The sequence below is a fragment of the Accipiter gentilis genome, chromosome Z (assembly GCF_929443795.1).
Source record: "Accipiter gentilis chromosome Z, bAccGen1.1, whole genome shotgun sequence".
Taxonomy (NCBI): Eukaryota; Metazoa; Chordata; class Aves; order Accipitriformes; family Accipitridae; genus Astur; species Astur gentilis.
This window is the reverse complement of record NC_064919.1, coordinates 78,601,252-78,622,724: the sequence shown is the minus strand read 5'-3', so window position 1 is coordinate 78,622,724 and position 21,473 is coordinate 78,601,252. Positions and strand designations below refer to the sequence as shown.

General features: G+C 54.3%; 1 protein-coding gene across 5 annotated transcripts in view; it reads left to right on the top strand.

Moving 5' to 3' along the window:
* Nucleotides 1-21,473, top strand: part of CNTFR (ciliary neurotrophic factor receptor) — a 212,790-nt gene that overhangs the window by 148,515 nt on the left and 42,802 nt on the right. For all 5 annotated transcript variants that reach the window (XM_049794489.1, XM_049794488.1, XM_049794487.1 and 2 more), the window contains one exon: nt 3,351-3,581. In XM_049794489.1, the coding sequence (XP_049650446.1) occupies nt 3,351-3,581 (231 nt within the window). The remainder of the gene's footprint in view (nt 1-3,350; nt 3,582-21,473) is intronic.

Sequence of the window (21,473 nt, the reverse complement as noted above, 5' to 3'; positions counted from 1 at the left end):
CAAATAGGAAATAATTCAAGGTGCCTTTTCCCCCTTCCCAACTTAGTCCTGCTGCCACCAGCTACAGACAAGCTCTCAGCCACAATCCTGAGAAGTAGAGCTGGACACTCCAGAGCTTTCCCCCACTCTCAGACCTTCCCTGGGGCTGGGCACTGGGCAGACAGGAGCCAGGCAAAGCAGGCAGGTCTGTTGGTCCACTGCTGCACCAGTCCGCTTTCTCCACACAAGGCTGGTGGGTGGCGCAGCATCTCCAGTGTCTCTGCCGAGCAGATCCCCAAGTGTAAGGCCAGGAGAGACAATGGCCTTTTGTGAGCTAACAGGAAAGGGGAAGAGAAAATGTCTTTGCCTTATGCAATAGAAGAAATCAGAGGAGAACTTGAGTAAGATTCTGGGACTCTTACTTTAACTCTGTTATCTGTATCTATCCTTCCACCCATCTGCCTAGTCATCTGTCCATGCATCCATCTATCCACCCACCTCCACAGCCATTTGAACAGCCAACCATCCACCCAACACCACTGCCATTCGTTGGTCCTTCCATCCCTCCCTCCCTCTACACATGCACCCATCTGTCCACCCACCCCTCCATCCACATACGCAGCTAGCCAGCCAGCTGCTCATACGCTTATCCCTCCATCCTCTTGCACTTCTCTGCATCCCCATATATGCCCATCCAGTCAGCCAGCCAGCCAGCCAGCCAGCCAGCCACTTGCATAGCCATCCATCCTTTTGTCTTCATACACTTCCCTTCATCCCATCTGTGCTCATCCAGCCAGCTGTCTGTCTGTCTGTGATCACACACATTCATTCATCTGTCCACCCATCCATCTTCTTCCACACTTCTGCATGTCTGCCTGTTTATCTGGGCCCATTCCAGCTACCCCTCCTCACACAGATGCCTCAGGTTTTAAGTTCTCCCTTCTTTCTGCTTGTCAGTATATGCTCTAAGCTTTTTTAAGACACTTGAAACACACTTGTCTGATCAATGCAGTTTCTCAGAGGTCCCCATCCTTGGCTAGTGTTAGAGATGATCCTGAGGCATCTCACCAGCATCTTGCTACAACCCAGTTTTTCCCCATCTGTTCTTAGCACCCAATTTCCCAGCAGGGATAGCATCCCCAGGGGTACTGTTTCCCTGTCAGAAGTAGTTGTCCTGACAGACCATCTACAGGAGGACTCAGACCTGCCAAGGACTTCTCCAGGACCGGCTTCACCCTGGGGCTCTCTCCTTCAGAGACAGGCTCACGCTGTGGACGTTCACACAAGGAATGGCTGGATCATGCTCATGTGGTCCTACCTATCAAGAGGACCCAGGAGCTGATGTCTAGAGAGGGAGAAAGAAGCAGGACAAGCACGGGAGGTGCTTCTCCTGTACCTCCCCACCATCAGCTGCCTGCAGCCTCCCCAGGCCCACTGGGCCAACTCAGTGTTTCACTGCCCTGGGTGGTGTCTTCTGTTATGGATTCATTTAATCACTATTTTCCGCCAAATGTTGACATCCACAGCATCTGATGGACATGAGTTTCTGTAATTTAATCACACTGTGCAAAAAAGCACTTTCTTTTGCTTGTTTTCATTTGCTGCTAATTATTTTATTAGGGCAAGGAGCAAGTGATCTTTTTCTATTTCCATGTCACTCATCATTGCTTAGGTGTCTATCACATCTCCACTCAGTTGTCTCCTTTTATGGATGAAGGGATCAAGTCTGCTAAGCCGTCCTTACACGGGGGCTCTTTCCAGCCTTTGCTATTCCTGTTTCCTTTCTCTGCTCTGTTTTCAGCTGAACTGTACTCCTAATAGAACGGCAACAAATTTGTGCACAGCTTTTAGGTAACAGAGCTTTCCATGTTGTTCTCAATCTCTTTCTAAATAATTCCTAGCATTGGGGTTGCGTTTTCGGTCACCACTGAGCTGTTGTTTTCAGGGAAGTGAGCGTGATGTCTCCAAGAGATGTTTCCATGGAGGCTGCAGCTCATTTGGAGCCATGAGTGGTAGGAGAAGCAAGGCTTCATTTGCCCTGTGTGCATCCCTGGGCGCTTATCGACACACTGTTATGGCCTGGGGGGTCTGTACCATGAGATCGTTCTGCAGCGCTTTTGCACCCAGCTGTAACTTGGCTGCCCTGACAGCCTCAGCAGCACACTGTCTCCTCTCACTGCCTTGATCCCCTTTTCCCCATGAGTTATGAGGGTGTTGGGCAGCTCAGATCCCTCTCTGATCTCTGTCGAACTTCACTGGTGACGTCTTCTACTGCCACGTCTGACCACTTGTTCTCACCTTTGGTCTCCTGACCTTTAGCTGCTATAAATCCTTGCAAGGACTTTCCTCATGTGTCAGGGCTGCTTGGTTTCCTTGGGAGGCACCTTGTCAAATGTGTTCTTGAAACCCAGGAGTATTTTGAGAACTGAACCACCCTTGTCTGTGCACAAAGGCTTGATGAAGCCTTGAAGGAACCTCATCCCCTGCTCATCCACCTGTCCTGCTTCACCCTGTGTCATGCACACACACACACACATGGTTTTATCCTTGCCACACGCAGCTTAGCACAGCCAGTGTAGCAGCACAGGAAAGATTCAGTTGCTAAGGATCATTAATGAATGTCAGCTCGAGCTCCTGTCCAGAAACCTGAGAAAATTCAATTAGGCAGCTGGTGCCCAATGAGCTGTATTGCCCCACTCACAAGCTGCTAAATCAAGCAGCTCAGCAAGGCATCATGTTATTGCAGAGAGAGAAGAAAAGCCAGGCAGGGAGACAAACAGCATAGCACACACCAAGCAGCTGCCTCTTTCCAAAGCCCAGCATGGGTAGGTCGCAATCCTCCCACCTGATTTCCTGGGCAGGGAATTGCAAAGGCAGGGGCCTACTTTCCACCTCTGCTAGTAAATAACTCACGTTTGCTGGTGATAAGTCCTGGGGCTCTGTCATCTCTCTGCTGGGAGTTTCTCATGCACGCATTTGGTTTGCATCCTGCAACAAGTCATGTAGATACAGGAGTGGCAATGACTTGCTGGTGTTGAGTGTTTGGCTGTGCCATGGGGCATTTGGCTGGTGAGCTATACATGCAGCCCTGACATGTCTCCTCCAAGATGAAGGTCAGAGGAAAGCATCCTGTGAGACAGAGTTGGTCCATGAGTCCTGATCCCCTGGTCTTTACCAGCTGATCCACTCTAGTCTAAGGTTAAAATGAATCATTATCGGGGCCAGGAGGAGAACCTGGCCACAAACACAGTGTCAGTCCATGCCCCAGTCCTTCTCTCACTTCCTAGACATGATGGTAAGATCCTATTGCCAAGGCAGCCGTTCCCATGGGGCTCTGAGCTCACCTGTTTTTCTCCTCTTTCTCCCCACAGAAAGCCACATCCAGTATGAGCGGGTAGGCGCGGACGTGACCATGAAGTGTGGCTCCATGGACTGGGACGCAGCCGTGACCTGGACAGCCAATGGCACCGACATCGATGAGTCCCACCTGAACGGGTCCTACCTGATCCTGAAGAAAGTCGACCTGACACAGAGCGGCCAGTACTCCTGCTATGAGGGTTCCTCCTGGCACCTGAAATACCAGACCTACCTGAGGGTGGGAAGTGAGTACCCCAGCATGTGACACTGAAGGAGACAGAGCCACACTCTCTGCTCCCATATTGACCCCTCACAGCCCCCTCCTGCCATGCCAACCCCTATACTTTCCATACATACAGTTGCCTGGTGCACCCTGCCATACGAGCCCCTTGTGGCATACTAATCCCAGGAGCAGGATGGGAGCAGCCCCTCCTGCCCCAAACTTTGCATCAAAGCCAGTAGATTAAATGATGCCCCAGGAACAATTTGAGAAGGGATGTTGCCTCTGCATCCAGCCCAGTACCACGACCACCATCTCTGCAGGTGGAAAGAGTTGGGGCTGAGCTGTCAGAGGGGATTGCAGCAGGAAGGGAGAAGTCCTGGCCGGGGTTCCCGCAGCACGGTTGTTTCAGAGGAGCAGCCAAAAGGCGGTGGCAGTTGCTGTGTGTTTGCAGGAGCCTCTGTGCACAGACATGTTGGAGGACAGCTGCACGTTTCCCAGCATTTTGCATATCTTAAGCTTGAGACGCACTGATTCACAGGTCTCGGCGTGGGAGATAAGAGTTGTGCTATATTTCACATGATGCTGAAAGCTGATAGCAGCTGTGTGTTCGGTGGGCTGCTGTGTTTGTACAGCTGATGGCAACTGTGTGTTTCACAGTACGGAGTCTGCAACTGGCAGCAGTGGGTGTCTGGGAGCACCAGCCAGCAGAGCTGGCTGTGGGATGGTAACTGCTGTGGAGGATGCTGTGAGGCACCAGTGGGGACTGCCACCAGGTGGGGATGCATCCTGTAGGTAGCCGTACGTTCCCAGGTTTGGAGGGCACGGCAGAGCCTTTCTCTGCTCCTTGTCTCAGTTTCTGCACCTTGCATCAGAGCCAAAGTGATGTTTCCAACCTAGACCGTGGTCCAGGGGCAGAGGGTTGCAGGAGGACCAGCTGAGGGCTGCATAAGCCCTGCAAATCAGGCAGGAGGGGCTTACTGCACCTGTGGGTCAACTGAGGAAATCCAAGTTTGAGGGATGCTGCATGGTGTCCAACTCATGGTTTTGGGTCTGCTGGGAGGGATCCTGGCACATGGGCCAAGAGGAAGGGGTGCTGGAAGAAGCTGAAAGGCAATGTGAGAAGCACGCAAGGGGAGAGCAGTCAGCGCAGGGCAGCGAGTAGGTGTCAAGGCTGGGAGCATGGCAGGCAAAAAGACCGTGACAGATGGGTCAGCGACTTCTCAACTGTGCTGTTGGGGTGAGGAGGTGTTCATGTGTACTTTGGAGACAGGGAACGCAGGAGCTGGGTGTAGTGCAGGTGGCAGCAGGAGGAGGCTGTGTTTGGGCAGATCCCATCTGAGGAGAGGTCCCAGGCTGTGCCAGTGCATGGAGGGCTGCAGCCTAGATCTGGAGGAAAAAAGGGGACAGGGGAGGGGGCTGCAGCCTCCAACTACCTCCTGTGCAGCTGTGGCATCGCCGTGACTTTGCAATGGCTCTTCCATCTGCTAAGCACCTCACTAATAGTAATCCCTGTCAATCCGCTCAGGGACCCATGGGAATGGCTCAGCGTTAGAGCCCAAATCCTGCTGTTTCCTATTACCGTGTGTTCCCATTTGCTGGAGGCTCACAGCCCCCCTGAGCACTGGGCAGCTGAGGAGCCTGGTTGAACACTGCAGGGGCCACCAGCCCCAGGAGAGAAGGTGACAAATAAATAAGTGAATGCCCGGTGTTGTTAACACAATTAAGTATGCAAGGAACTAATCAGGTGAGACGCTTTTAGTGGTAATTAATTTAATTGCCTGGATTTTAATTTAATGTTCTCCACGAGGTTTCTTTTCCCAGTGCTGCCACCCGCAGCCCCTGCCTGCACCTCCCCCAACTTTCCTGCCTCTGCAGGCCATGATTGATCCCCTGGAGGTGTGCAGGCTGCTGCAGAGGAGAAGATTTGGGAGCATCCCAGGAGGGGATGCAGATGGGCATGGGCATGTTGATGGAGATGGAGATGGGTGGCTTGGGGGAGGTTTGCACCATGGCCCTGTGGTAGCATCCCTGCTGCAGCTGAGCGCACTGGGATCCCAGCCCTGGGGTTTGAGGGATCTTGGATTTGTTTTGTTGTAATTGCTTGGGAAGTTAAATGAAAACAGGCCTGTGCCTGCATTTTCCTCTCTTACTGGGGCAACAAGAAAGATGATGGCAGTAGGACTGAGGGGCTGGGGGCCACAGATGGAGAAGTGTCGGGGATCTCACTAGATAAGTGACAGTACCTGGAGCATGCACCCCAAGTGAGGCAGGGGTGCTCCTGGGCTGACAACGCCGCAGGAAGGGTGTGGGGAAGAAGCAGAGAAGCGGAGAGGACCAGGAAAGAGTGTCAATTAGGAAAGCAAGCTCCATCACGGGGGTCAGCGAGCACAGGGATGAAGGGAGACCTGCCAGGAGTCAAGCTGAGCGAGACCTTGCAGAGGAAATGAAAAGGGGGGGTTAGCCATATAAATATGGAGCAAACAAGGAGAGAAGAGCGGAGCTGGCTCTGCAGCCAGGTTTCAGAGGAGATTAAAGGTAAGCTCGGCAAAGCCCAATACCAAATGAACTCTGAGCAGCAATGCTGAGAGCAAGGGCAGCCCAGGCTGGGGGAGAGGAGGGAGGATAAAACCTGGAGATGGTCCTCTGTTGTGGAGGCACCTTCAAAGAAAATGATGCATTGAAGTCTTGGGGAGCACCTCATCCCCAGGTGAGAACATCTCCTCATCTCCTGTTCGTTAGCAAGGCTCATTAGCAGCTGAGAGGTCAGTGGCGGTACCCAGTGCTGTGGGGAGAGGGGACGTGTCTCCTGTGCTTGAGAGAAGGAAAAATCTTGATCAGACAGCGTGACCCCACAGCACAGCGGGGCCGCAGGGCGCACTTGGAAGAGGGAGCAATTAAAGACGTGGAGACAAATGGAAAATGGGAGAAAAATACAAGGGGGACTTGCCAGGGATATATCACACCAGATTAACCTGATAGCTCTCTTTGATAAGGGAACTGATTTCCTAAGCCCAGAAATGTGGTCGATGTAATCTGTCTTGACTTCAGTGAAGTATTTGCTATGATGCCACATGGGAAATTATGAGTTAAACCAGAGAAAATGTGGATTAGTACGAGAGTTGGAACATGGCTTAAGAAATGGCTAAAGGGGATCAGATTGTGCTGAAAAGGGAGCTGCTGGGAGGGATGGGGGAGCTTCGGCATCAGCCTTTGGACCTCTCTCAGTGGTGTCTACCATAATGGCTCTGGCCCACAAGGACCAGGGAGCTCTGGTAGGATGTGGGGGGAGAGCTGCAGGGGGACCTGGGGATTTCTGGGGTGGGAATTTCATGCTGGAGGGGCCAGGATGCTACGTAATGGTGCAAAAGGCACAAAGTGCGTGAACATGTCTCATTGGTGTGCTTCAGCAGGCAGGCGGGAGAACATGGGTAACTCATCTGGTCCTTGGGGTGGGGTTTGACACCCAGGTCCACATCATGGGGGTTGTGGCTGGGAGCCCAGCAGCACCCCACAGAGACTGGTGGTAGCCAGACTGCCTCGTCCCTTGCAGAGGTGGGTACACCGGCACACATACGGTGGGAACAATGTGCATCCAGGGATGGGGTGGGCAACAGATGGAGAGCCCACCTCAGAGAGGAGGAAGGACCCACAGGCTTGCTTATCTCTAAGGGTCCCAGATCACCCATCTCCAAGGTGTTAATCATCCTGAGCACAAACTGGCCCTGGGGAAGGTCGTGCTTCTCCAGGGCAGCCTCTTCCAGGAGACTTCGAGCAGCAACGTGTTGCTCTGCCTCCTTTTTTCAGGCAGCTGAGCATGAGGTGAAGAGCCAGGATGCTCTGTGTTTATCTCCAATGGATCACCTGCCCTGCAGCCTGGAGAGTGGCAGATGCCTGAGCGTGGTCAGAAGCAGCAGGCGATGGGGCCGGGGCTTTTTGCACACCAGGCATCCCTGGCCTGAGCCCAGGACTGAGCGCCAGGAGCAGGCAGGAGGGAGGGGAAGGCTCCGGGTACCGGGAGCACGGCGCCGGGGTCCCGGCTGGCCCCGTGAGCCACAGCTCTGTATTTGGAAACACGCGGCCAGAGGGCCCGGGGATGGATATAACAAAGACGTTGGGAAATAATGTGCTCTTGAGGTTTGGCACACGGCTCCGTGCATTACAGAATGTTATAAAAATACTGCTAATGGGCCAGAGAGGAGTGGAAACGCGCGGCGGAAAGGCTGCCAGAAGCCAGAGAGCGCACATGGGAGCGGGGAGGCCTTGTGTGCAAAGAGGGGAGGGAGGGAGGCAGCCAGGGCTGGCGTCTGTCCTTCCACTCCCGTCCCTCTGTCCCTTTCTAACCTGCTTATCTCCATCCTGACCCGGCGGCTCTGCCCGTTTGCACCTCTGCTTTCACTCTTCTGCCCAGCTTTGGGGATGCCCAAGCGCTGCCAGCTGTGCTGCTGGCCCCCCACCGCTCTGCCCGCTGCCTAACGAGGCTGCTGCCTGGTGGGCTGGGGTGCCAGCAGGGATGGGGTCTGCTTGGGAGAGGAAAGACAGCAAAATCCCCTCCAGCAGCAGGGACACAAGTCAGGATGCAGGCACTGGAGTTGCCCTCCGCATTGCCGTGGCGGCGCAGGGGCTCATCGCCAGGTGCCAGCCCCAGCCCTGCCCCATGGGCATTGCTGCCTCCCAGATGATGGTGGGAAAGGCACTGGAAGTGGGCAAGCGGCTCCAGGCTGGCCTCCTTCCTCCATGTCTGTCACTGCAGCGGCTGGCGAGAGAAAGGGGAAAAAACATGCGGTTTGACGGAAAACGACATGGAAAAACAACCAAATTAACAGAAACACAAACAAAGCAAAACCAGAGAGAGGGAGGGGGGGAAGGGGCACAGCAACAGGAACCACATGTGAACAGGGAGGCAGGGAGAGCCCGAGTGTGTTCTCTAGCCTGATTAGCAAGCGATCAAACATCGGCCACTAATAAATAATCAGAGCCTCCCTTTTCTCTGTCTTAGAAGTCCCTTTCCTCCCAGCTGGGCTCCAGCTGCAACTGGAGGATTGGACTGCAGTTTGCATCTTTTTTTGTTGTTGTTTTTGTAACTTTTTTTCTTTTTCATCCATCCAAAATGAAGAAGAAACAAAGAAGGTAACCTCTCAATGTGAGACGTATACCTCCAGCTCCCCAGGAGAGGGATGCAGCACCAGGGCAGGTGTGAGCATCCTATGATGGGCACTGGCTAAACAGTGGGAGAAGGCAGTGCCGGGGACCAATGTCTGCCTACCTGCTTCCACTGGTTGTTTTGGTGGGAAAAACTGCAGGAGGGCACTGGAGACATGCTGTCTTGGGAAAATAGAGGTTTGGCAGGCTCCAACAAGCCATCAGCAAGGATGCCTCTGCCACAGGGCAGGGTGCTGTCAGTCAGGGCAGTGGTCCTGCGGCTGGCACGGCTGCTGATGGAGAAGCATGGGCTCAGGGTCAGCGCGTGCAGATATTTCCCTGCTTGTGGCCAGTGATCTGTGACGCCAGGCTTGTGTTTTTTTTAAAAGCCCTTTTGATGGATTTTTCCCCTATGAACTTATCCAATCCCTTCCCGCAGCCATGTAAACTGAGGCTATTTCGAGAGCAGCAAGTTAAACATGACTGCGACCGTTCCCCAGCACCAGGGCCAGCTGGCTGAGAGCAGCGCCTGCCCCTGCGATTCATCCCTCTCACCCTCCAAATGTGCTCCTGCCCCTTGGGGATGGCCCTGTGCAAGGTCAGCCCCAAGGCTGTGCCCAAGCAGTGCTTGGGGCAGGACTAGGTTAACCTCGACCAAATCTATGGCAGGGATGGAGCTAATAAATTTAAGCATGTGGCTGCTGATACTCCAGCATAGGGAGATGCACCCCAAAGCTGTTGGGTTTGTTGCTATGGTTGTGGTTGATTTTTCCCTACATGCCTGCAGCACTGGGGGCTGGGTAGTTGCAAGGGCCCTGGGAGACTTCGCAGCCAAGCATCACCTTCCTGGTTCCCAAGAGCCACAGAAAGAGACTCTTATGGACGAGGTCAACCAGATTGCATTCGTTCATCAAAATTCGGGTTTATTTCATGAGGTATGCAGGCTCTCCAATCACTGCCTTTCCATGCCAAGTTGTTTGTTTGTGGCTGGGAAAATTCAATGGACAAATTTTGCTGCCTGTGCCCATTTTTTGGGTCTTGGCCTGGCTGGGAGCTGGAACAGCACGCTGGGTAACAATATGCAAATTGCCATCCCAGCTTTTTAAGGAGAAGGCAAAAAAAAAACCCCCAAACCCAACCAAAAACCCCCACCACACTCCCAAATGCAATTATTCCTAATCGAATTAGGAGCTGGACTAGAAAAACAAACACGTTTGCAGGCAGCGGGTGACCTTTCCGCCCCATCCAGCGGGATGCACGCTGCCGTGCCACAGCGGGAAGGGCTGAATGAAGCCATGCCCCATGGCCCGCGTGTGCATGCACTCGCACGCTTGCACCCACGCATGCACACACCCGCGCCCCGCTGCGTTCCTCCCGTCCTTTCCCTTGCTGGGCTGGGCAGCCTGCCCAGCTGCAGCATAGCAGAGTGATGCTTCTTTGGCTCACTATGTAAAATATGATAATCTGGGGCAGCCGGTGTCAGAAACAATAAAAATATCCCCTCTCCCATCCTTGCGGCCCCTTGCTTCATGCGGGGGAGCCGGGGGCAGCGAGGAGCGTGCAGCGGTGGGGCGAGTGGAGCGGCACGTGGCATTTATTAGGTGCCGCAGCACGAGACCGCAGCATCGGCAGCTCTGCCCTGGCCTCGCCGATGCTGTGGCCTGCAGAGCTCCTGCCAGAAGGAAAAGCATGCCTGGGAGATGGCCAATGCATGCAGGCTCTTATGTCCCATGGCAGGTACCTGAAGGGACATGGCCTCATGCTTGATCCCACTGACCTATGAGCTCATGCCAGGTTGGGTGCTATGGAGAGCTCATAGCTTCACCTGAGTCATGGCAGGAGCGTTGCATCGCATGAGGGCACCAAGAAGTGGAGAAGATGGTCACCCCCTTGCCAGCCCACTCCCCAGGGTGGAGGTGGGGGAGTTTGGGGGCTACTGGTGACCAGCCAGAGCCAGGGATGGAGTGTCCATTAGAGTGAGGGTGCTCGAGGTGCAAGAACCCTCTTGGTGAGCACCCAGCGGGGTCCCAATCTTTGGACCTGCATGCGAAATGAGCCCAGAGACTCCCTGTGCATCCCCTCCTACAGCAGGGCTGGGGATGTACTCATGGGATGGGGCGGGGGGCAGCCTAGCTCTTGCCCCCTGCCCTGTCCCAGCAGCTGCTGGGCTGGAGAGAGGAAAAAGGGCATTGGGGCTTGGCAGCTTCCTGGGAATCCTTCCCTGTCCTTGCCTAGCACGAATGCCAAAGGCTGCATGCAGCACCAGCATCCCGTGTCCCGGATGGATGGCAGCACAGCCTCCTCCCGTTCTCCTGAGGTTTGTTTATCCTCCTTAACATGACAAAACCAGCCCTGTAATTAAAGAAGCCCAAGTCCAGTCTAAACAGCTTCCCACAGCCCCTGCTCTGCAGTGCTTGGAATTAGGTATGCCCGGGGCTGGGTGGCCTCTGTGCCAGGAAGGGTTTTGTCTCAGCTCCTCTTAAGTGCCCCTTGTCAAAATATTTGGTGTGAGCTTCCTGCCACCCCCAGCTTCGAGGGAACTGGGAGGGGAGGGACCGGCCACCTCCTGTCACTGCAGCCATGGGGCAAGGAGCAAAGGGGTCGATGCCCCACATGTGGATGCTGCTTTTCCTTCTCCACTCAACAGCTCCACACGGCTGTGTCACTTAAGAAAATCACAGTCTGCTTCCCAGACGGTGCTGGAAGAAGAAACCCTGACGATGTCACTAGCATGAGGAATAGCTCTTGCTTGTCACTGGCCACATGTGCCCATGTCTGCAGGGACGCAGGCCAGGTAGTCTCTCCAGGGACAGGAAGACCCCCACAGTGGGGATCCTCTGTGACCGCATTCCTCCCGCCTGGAAAGAGAGGAGGTGGCAGGCAGCAACGAATCCTTATCTTTTCCCAGCTCCCAGTGCTTCTGCATCCCTCTCTGAAACTGCTGGTGGTGGCTGGGAACCATGGTGGGGCCCAGGCAGGCAGTGAGGTCCTGGCCGAGGGCTCAGCAGGGTCAGGGCAGGATCCAGTGTACTTCAGTGTTAAAGACATTGTCATTAGCTATGGTTTCTCAAGCCGGTGCGTCTGCTGTAAATAATTTAGCAGAGTAAATGTGTGCTAACAGCAGGTCAGGGCGGGGAGGAGAGTAGAGGGAAGAGAGTCTTGGGTCTGGAAATCAGGGAAGGGTGCTGGGAATAAAGCAAGATTATTTCCCTCCCGTTAGCAGGACAGGGTGGTGTCTCCCCCCCGGAAAAGGAGTCAGAGGGTTCCCATGCCCGATGGATCCCTTCTCTCCCCAGTCCCCTCCTGAGCTGTCAGCATTGGTACCAGAGGCAACTACAGGACAATTTCCAGTTGCTCTTGCTCCAAGCACTTTAATGCTGTTTAAACAATTACGCAGTTGATAAATTTTGACAAGAAGAGATAGAAATAGCCTGGGAGAGCCATGCAGTAGAAATACTCTAAACAGATGTCCCTTTTCTCCCCCTTCTCTGCTCCCTGGGGGTCTTTATCATTTGCTGCCAACTAAACAAGACAGTGTTTGCATGAGCTGGGATGGTGGGGAGGGGGAGCAAAATGCCTAATTAAAATGGTTTAAGATACCATCCCTAGGGTGATGGCTGCTTGTTTTCTCTCCAGGATGGTCTTCTCTGCACCGACAGGAGCCGTGCACAGCCTGCCAAGCACAGATGTGGCTAACGGCAGGCCGTTCATCCCTCTCCCTGCTAGCTCACAGGGTACCAGACTGGGCAGCCTGGCTGCTGGTGGTGCAGGGGAGGCAGAGGGGTGCGGGGCATTTGCCAAAAGCAAGTGAGTAATGACAACCTGCTGTGCCAAGCAGCATGGGGAAATTTGGTCTCACTCTGGGTGTGTGAAGAGCTGGAGCCCAACAGTGCCTGCACAGAACGTCATGCAGCAGGGACCAGCAGTGGCTCCCCAGTGCTGCAGTTTGCCCCAATTGAGAGATGTGGAGGACAGAGCGACCACAAAACCAGGGCTGGGCCAGAGTCAGGTCTGCAGGGGAAGCCTGATGGCCTCTGTGGCTGAGCTCAGACATGTAGCGAGAGGAGATGCTGCTGCTGTCCATCTCTGGAGGCCAGGATATCACTCAGTGGGTCAATGCCAGGAAACCACAGGGAGGTTAGGAGCCAGAGCCGAGACCTTGGTGCTGTATTGTTGCTCATGTTGGGCTGCCCTGTTTTGACGACCCCCAACCCCAGATGTTTTTCCTTGCCACGGTCTTATATTTTGTGTGGCTTCATGCTGAGCACACTCCAAACTCAGTGCATCTTCCACCAGGAGCAGCCTTGTGCAGCATGGGTTGTCACGTATTATGGGTGCACATGCCATGTTCTCTCAGTCAGGGAAGAAAGCAGAGGGCTGCAAGCAGCTCTCTGCCTTTCAGCTGCTTTCTGGATGCTGTGCAACCTGTGTTGGTCTGAGCCAATGCCTGGGGACTCAGGCAGGCTGGAGCCAGGGAGCTGTGAAATACATTGTGTGCATGGTGAACAGGCTGGGAATCGCTGTCTGTTGTTGTATTTGGAATTGATGTGGTGCCGTTCACTTTTCTGGGCAATAGCTGCCTTGCTGAATCCCTGCCTCTGATGGTGGGGGACACACTGATGGCATGGCCTGCAGGTCCCAAAACACACTTCTCCTGGAGAAGTGTGCAAGGTGGTTTGTGCTCTCAAACCTATCCCTGTGGCAAGGTGAGAGCCCGAAGGATCCGGTGGTGTACAGGTGTTTGTCTGAGCGTCTGAGCACAGAGCAGAGGGTGCTGGGCAGAAAGGTGCCCATGCGGGTGTCTGTGCAGTTGTTGGTTCGGGCCACAACGACTTGCCTGTGTGTACCTGTGCATCGCTACCTGCATGCTGCAGCATCCCTGTGTGTGCAGCAGTGTGGTTGCATGGCCCAGCGTGCTTGAAAGACTGTGCAATGACTTTGAATGTGCTTTTGCAAAGAGGGGATCCTCACGTGTGGCTGTTGAGGGCACTTTTCTAGCTCCCGATTGATTTCCTAACACTCAGTCCTTGGTGCTGGATTCCTCTCTGCTCTCTGCATTTGGACCCAAGCTGCTCCCCCTTCCCTCTGTGCCTGACTTACTTGAGTCACCAGCCAGGTGCAGCTGCCCTCTGCAAAGGCTCTTCGGCCTCATCAGCTTCTTCCTCCTCTTCTTCCCTTGCCCTCACTGAAACCCAGGGACCCGGACTCCAGTGCTGCGCTAGAGACACAGGACAGCCCCTGCCACCTCCCATTCCCCTCCCTGCCAGGGAGAAGAGCCCCAGCTCGGTGGGAAGCAGAGAGGTCAGAGCCTACATGAAAAGGAAGAAGCAGAAACTGAGGCACAGGCTGGCGAGCGATTTCCCAAAGCCGCACAACTAAGCTTAGAAACCAGACTAGTGGTTCAGTGCCCTCCTCACCCTACATGGCTTCCCAACTGGGTTGTGCTAGGCTGGGCTCCCCCCACCCCAGGGCTCTGACCCGCCACAGCCCACCCTGGGGAAGCAGCGTGCTCTAGTCACAAAGGACTGGGTCCCTGCATCTCCCTGTGGAGTGGGACAACTCATGGGCAGCCAGCCTGGAGACATCACCCATGGGCAATGTCCACACATGCTCCCCTTTCTGCCACAGCCTTTGTCATCCAACCCTTCTTTCCATCCCTTCTCCTCCCACTGTCTGGCCAAGCAAGCCAGAGCTGGCTGAGCATGGCTGTCCAGCATGTGGGTTTATTTCTGCTTCTCTCTGCTCCCTGCAGCAGCTCCTGGCATGCAGCAGGGACACAGAACTGTGAAGCCTCCAGAGAGGGCAAATTCCCATATCTCCAGTTGACCTGCTGCGTTGGACGTAAGTGGTGAAATAAGGTCCAAAATCAGATCCCTGCACTCCTCCTGGAGAAGAGAGCATGGAGGGAGCTATCCTGCTATTCACATTAATGCAAAGTGGCCACCCCTGCTATTCACATTAATGCAAAGCAGGTGGGAAAATGCTGCTAGGTTGAGGACTGTGCAAGAGCACCAGGCTGCTCCTTGCTGCAAGTGCTGGTGGTGACACTTGGCTTTTGCAACTGAGGCTTGCTTTGCTGGAGCAGCATAAGCACACCAACAGTGCTCCCATTGCCTCCAGAGGCTCAGGAGGTGAAACACTACTCATTTTTTTAGCTGCCAAGGCAGTGTTTGTGGGTGTGATTTTTGCCATAGTGGTGCGGGGGCTGCTCTGTCGGCCCATGGGGGATGCTGAGGGTTTTGTTCAGAAGTGAAAAAGAGTGGTAGGCTTTTTCACAGGCATTAAAAAGCTCGCAAAGCTGCTGCGACACATAGTCATTGCAGGCATCGTTTTGCTGCATTCCGTTCTCTCGCTTCCCCGTCTCCCAGTGAGTGGTGGATCAGAGCAGAACTCAGAGATGATTCTCACTTGGCACAAGCAGAGCAGCTACCTGGTGCTGGTGGTGGTGTGAGGTCTGTGCTGCCCCACACCTCCAGGGCTTAATTATGATGAAAACAAGCAAAATTGCAGAGAGCACAGAAGATACATCCTGCAGGAATGTGCCAGGATGGAGACACCCCAAACTGTGAGTTTGCATTGGGACAGGATGGCCAAAAAGACCATTCTGGGGCTTTCAGAGCCAGGATTGAGCCAGCTCTGCCAAATGCTGCGTAAGTCCAACAAAGAGACAATTTTACCTCCTTGTAGATTGGTCCTGGGATGTTAAGGGAGGAGTAGTTTGAGAAGGACCTTGGAAAAGCAGGGAAAGTAAAGAAAGATGCAAAGGGAGCAGGGGGAACTGCTGAAAGGAGAAAGACTTAAAATAGTCTGTTCAGTGGCTTCAAGAGGAACTGGAAGGATGCCCTGACTCCCGTTGGTAATTACCTCCAAGCGGAGAAGATACTGTATACTAAACCAGCAAGCAAAGCCATAACTAGAGCCAATGACTAGAAGCTGAGCGCAGCCACGTTCAAATTAGAAATGAGGCTCATATTTTTAATAGAAAAAATGATTAAGCATCGGAACAAACTGCCAAAAGCAGTGGCGGCTCCTCTGTCGCTTGTTATCTGCAGAGCAAGGCTGGCTGCCTTGCTGAAAGATGATTCAGTCAAACACGAGTTATTGGGCTCAATAGAGGAGTCACGGAGGGACGTAATGGCCTGTGCAACCCAGGAGGTCAGGTGAGATGAACTAATTTTCTCCTGTGGCCTTCAAGTCGGTGAGTTAAGGAAGGTGCATATCCCTGTCTTGCAGATTTAGCCTCGCAGTGGCTGTTTCTTTTGTCAGATAATGTGACTCAAGTGTTTGGCGGTGCAGAGCAGGGCTGTGAGGACAAACCTGCAGCACAACAGGCTGTGGGGCATTTGGAGGATGCTGCATGTCCCTGCTTAGGACGGGGCTGAGACCGTGTCCCTCATCCCCTGCATCTTCTGAGATAACTGGTGCTCATATCTGGCGTGAAAGACATCAGGAGAGCAGAGTTTATAAGGAGCAAAATGAGGGAGGTGGGGAAGGGCAGAGCTGCCCTTGTTGGGTCTAAACTGATTTAGTCCAACCCTGTGCAAGGATGCTGTGGGACAGTGATGAGATGGGAACGATGGTGGCTTTCCAGATGTCTCAGCCAGCCGTGCTCCCTGCAGTACTGAAGGGCTCAGGCCAGCACAGGAAGGTTAAGCAAGGCACTGGGGGCAGCTGCAAACTAGCACCCTGGAGCAAGATGCCTGGGAAGGGGACAGTCGGCAGCAGTCCTGCAGAGCTCAGGAGGATCACGGCTCCTCGCCCTGCTCCATCCCGGCTCCCTGATGCCTCAGTTTTGTGTGCACCCTGCTCCCAGCCAGGAGGAGCCGAGCAGTGGCTCAGCACCAGGGTGTCTGCAAGCACAGGGAAGGGAGAAAAGCAAAATGGACCAAAATGGGATGAGATGGCTCAAAGCTGAGAAAGGGAAGGGGGAAGGGAGACAGGGAGGAAAGACTCATGTGAGACATTAGCGTGAAGGAGAAGCTCCTGCAGCCCTCCTCCGAACGAGGGATTGACAGAGAGCTTTTGATTAGGAGCCGAATGGAGATAATGTGCCATCAAATGGCAGTGGGGAGGGAGCCGTGAGCAGCTCCCCGCTAACCTCTGCCTCCAGTGTGCAGACAAGAGCTTGGCACAGCACACCCAGAAGCACTTACCTCCCTTAATGGCAGGGCAGAGCCTCCCAGGCTGCCCCATTAGGAGCTGCCTCCCTAGGCGAGCTGGCACAAAGTGCTCAGCCAGCCCGGGACCAGTCATGCCACGGAGCCGCCGATGCCACCTCCAGCCTCGGCACTCCTGGCCCCTCCAACTGGGCATAAGGCAGTCCATGAGAGTGCAGCGGGGCAGCACACTGGTTTAGGGTGAGACCGTGTTAGTTTGTCTCTTTTTGAAGCCATCTGACACCTCCAGGAGCAGCAAGAGCCATGCATCCCTCGGGGGATGCTGGGCACCCTGCAGGATGCAGTGCAGCTTCCTTGCGCAAAGGTGCTAACGTTGCACAGGGGAACACAGCCCAGGCAGGAGGAATTGGTCGTCCAGGGTAGCAAATGGGCCATGGTGGGCTTGCAACTGAGCTGGAGATGTGGGGTTTCAGGCTGGTATTGCTCATGGGCAAAGCAGCACATACCACCCCAGGCTCTCCACCAGCACCCTGCAGGCAGCAGGCACGGGCAAGCCTGTACAGGGCAGGCAGCCCAGCAGAGACACAGTGGAGGAGGATGCAGGCCCAGCGCAGGGCAGCTTTTACACACTAAGGAAGCTAACATGCTGGTGGCTGCTGCCAGACACAGTCTGGGGCACATATCGGCAGGAGGAGCTGGCTCTCCTCCTGCTAGGAGGGGGCCAAGTCTCATTCACCTATTGCTTCAGCAGTGCTCCCTGCTTTGCATGAAAGAGGTGCTTTGATTGCTGACATCTGTAGACAATCAGATAAGAATTAGAGTTATTCCTCTCGGCATAAATGGTATTTCTAATCTCATAATCCCTTAATATTGTTCTCACCAGGATGTGGCCACTGCTAATCCCTGAGAGTTTGTTCCTGGGCAAATTTCAGGGAAGCCATGGAGGTGCAAGGAGGAGGGGTTGACCACCTTCCGTCCCCTTGCCCACAGAATCCCTCCCAGGTGTGAAGCAGGCGCAGAAGAGCTGGTCAGGCAGCAGTCCCTCTTGCCAGCCGGAGGATGCTCACGCTGGGATGGAGGTGTTTGCAGAGCCCTTTCACCACTGCTGCAAAGAGCCCCGAGGGTCTTCCTGTCTGCATCCCTGCCCTGGCTTTGTCTCTGGGCTGGGCAGCTCTGTGGCACCAGCAGCAGGCTCCAGCCTGGTTTCGCCACTGGGCTGCTTTCTGAAAGCAGAGGCTGATCCCTGAGAAACAGCCTGGGGCCTCTATATGTGTGCTGGAGAGGTACAGCGAGGACAGCATCCTGCTGTAGCGGGGCTGCAAAAGCCAAGGTCCCCAGGCAGCTGAGGGTGGTAGGTGCTTTGTAAGGACCCTGGGCTACATTTAGCCCTAATTTTGCATCCTCCTCAGGCTAGAGTGGGCAGAACCACCTGGGTTGCTCCTTACCCCCTGTCCTGATGTTGGTGCACTGGATACAGATGTGCCTCTCTCCAGCAACCCACCATGGCCTTCCCTCCTGGCCATCTTGCTGGCACAGTCGAGGTGAGGAGGGTGCTGGAAACCTCCTGCCATTTACCCAGAATAGGCAGGGATTGCCATTTCTCTTGTCCCCGCTGCATCTTCCCTTCCACAGCCCACCCCAGCTGCGCCACAGCAACCCTGCTGGCCGATACTGAACCACAACAGGGGTTTGCACGCAAGCTGCCAGTGGGAGCTGGAATGAAATCCAGCCTGGGTGGTGTCGGACTCCCCTGCTGCCTGCAAGCCTTGTGCAGCCCACTGTGGTGCAGAAGTCCTGCCCTGGGTGCCAACCCATTCCCGTGCGTGAGGGCTGAGCTAGCAGCCGCTCAAGGGAGCAGCTTGCAATGCAGAGGTGAGCAGAGGGGCTTGGTGTGCTGGTCTCTGGAGGCACAGCTCTGTGCCTTTCCTGTCTTGTGGTTTCCTTCACTTTTACAGCAGCTGTTGCTTCTGCCACTTCAAGTTTTCCCCCCCTTTTGTTCCCCAGACGGGTTGGGGACAACTGCTTCTGCCGTGTCCTGGGCATCTTCTTGATATTGGCAAGGTGAAGATGTTGGAGATGGCTTGGTAGCCATCAACACCCAATAAGTCTGCGTCTGTCCATGAGGTTTAAAGAGCCCCATGCTGGTACAACATGCCCATGGCATGGGCACACAGCAGGGCAGAGAGTGCAGAAGGAGGCAGCTTCTCCTGGGAAGCGTGCCCATCACCATCCCCTCTGTGCTCCTCTTCCAGCATCCTACCCACTGGGGTACCAGCATCCCTCCCCTCTGCCATGCTGAAACCTGTCTGTCATTGCCTTGGAGCCCTGAGCGATTTGTTACTATAGCTACGTTTTTCCATGCAGGGAGAGCACATATCTCTGCCTGGCTGAGGTCTCCCTCTCATTTCTGCATGGCTGGAAGGAAAGAAGGGGGCTTAGCCTCGAGGCCAGGCAATGCAGACTGTGCTGCGGGGATGCCATGGCGGCAGGATTTGGGACACAGAGGTGCAACAGTGCAACTTGTCTGGGAGTCCCTTTATATCTTGCAAACACCAACACTCTGCGAAGTCCCTGGAGAGTGAGTGGTGGATGGTGTTGGCTTGTAATGAGCCAGCATAACACCATGGTGCATTTCCCTCCTGGTCTCTGAAGGCTGGCAATTGGAGAAGGAGCTAGCAGATACCCTTGTTGCACTGGGAGACACTAGTTTTCAGATTTCTAAGCATTATGCCCGGAAAGGGGAAATGAATGGGTTTTGCTATTCGCTGCCAACTTTGGAAAAATGCCCTAGAAGTCAGAGCCAGCTGAAAGTTTTTGGTGAATCAGGAAGTTAGAGGATTAAGTGCTTGGGTTCAAGATTTTGCTCATTTTATTTTTGTTTGGCGAGGTTTTTAATGAAATTGGAGGGAGCTCCAAAAGGAAAAACCCTGGAAACTCAACCTTCCATTTAAAATCACCAGAATCAACAAAACTGCTGCTGTTATCATGTTTCCATTGGAAGCAAACAAGCTGCAGAGCAGCCACAAATGTGTGAAACCCTTTGGCATGGCCAGATCCCTGGTCTTCACCAGGGTGCGGTGCAGGGAGGACAGTTTGCCCCATCCCCATTTGGGTGTCCCCTTGTCTGCAAACAGTCACTGCCTGCAGGCGTGCCTGCACTGGCTGGGGAGGGGATGGGTCCCTGACGGTGGGTGGGTGAGCAAACACCCTTCTGGGCACCCTGGGGCTGGTGTGGGTGCAGAGCTGCCAGGGCAGAGCAGGGGCTTACCAGGCCCTGAGACAGGAGGGGTGGGAAGGAGATGGGTAAGTGTGTTCACTGGCCCTGGGACCTCAGACCTCTGCCCCTTCCCGTGCTAGGATAGTGCTCTCCCCCTCACTGGGATCTGCTTCCCTCCAGGACCACCACCCCTCTGCCCAGAATTTGGCCTTGCCCTGTGCCAAATCCTGGGCAGAGAGCCCCTGAGGGCAGATAGACGTTCCAATCTGGCCTGGGGGACAGCTTCGGCCCCAGGCTGTGCCAGCATGCCGAAAGATGCCATAGGGCATTGCATGTGTGGTGGGAGGGCAGTGACAGCATCCCCTGGACTCTGATGACCTCCAGAGTGGATTGCGCCTGTGTTATCTCCATCCCCTTGGACAGCCCAGTCCCTATCTCTTAAAGCTTGTTCAAACCAGCCCTTTTTGTCCTAGGGGCTGGGGTAACATCTTTGCACACAGCCAAAGGCCCTCCTGGCTCCATGGTAATCACCCAGAGCTGCACCAGGAAAAGCAGATAATTAAATTCAGGCCCTCGCTTCTCCCCCAGCAAGCAGAGGCAGCGAGGTGGCAGTCCTGCAAAGACTTTATTTGGGAAAAGGGGGCAGAAATTTCAGTCTTGATCTTCCCCATAGCTGCTGCTGGTATGTGGCCACTGAGACAGAGACCTGCTCCCCCCATCCGGCCATGCCTCGCTGGCTTATCATTTCCAATCCTATCAGAAACAAAACTGCTGCTGCTTAATGCTTCATTACAGGCTGTTATGTGTCTCCTGCACTGCCCAAGAGAGCAGCAAGGAGGGCTCTGACTCTATTTAATAACTGTTTCATGGTTCCTAATTGACAGATAAAAACGCTACTAACTCAGTTTCATCGAACGTAATCTATGGGCAGGAGCAGTGGTGCCCTTCTGGAGCCCGGGCAGCAGCTTGAGTTTTGATCCATTATTTTGACATGGGAAATCCGTAACACGCCGATCTGCCACCGCAGTGACGGGTTTACACCTCACTTTTTCTTCTGTTGGTTTTGGCTTTTACAATCTTGGGGGAAGCCGTTGGGGAAGTATTTGGGGAAGGATAGGCAGCGCGGACAGAGGAAGTGAGATGGTGGCTGGTGCTTCATTTCAGGGGGCTGTTCCTGTAAGGGTGTCCAGCACCCCTGGCACAGTGCTTTGCAGCAAGGGTTGGCTTTGCAGCACGTCTCTGTGGGGCTACTTCTGTGGTCCACTCGGGGCCATGCCTCACGCTGGCAGGTCCCCAGGGGGCAGGACTGTCCCCCTGTGGCTGTCAGGCTGAGCCATGCTTGTACCCAGAGGATATCTGCCAAGCCTTTCAGCTCTGGTAGGAAAGCACCCATACTTGCTCAGATGAAACAAGAAAGTATTTATTCTTGTAAATTCAAAGA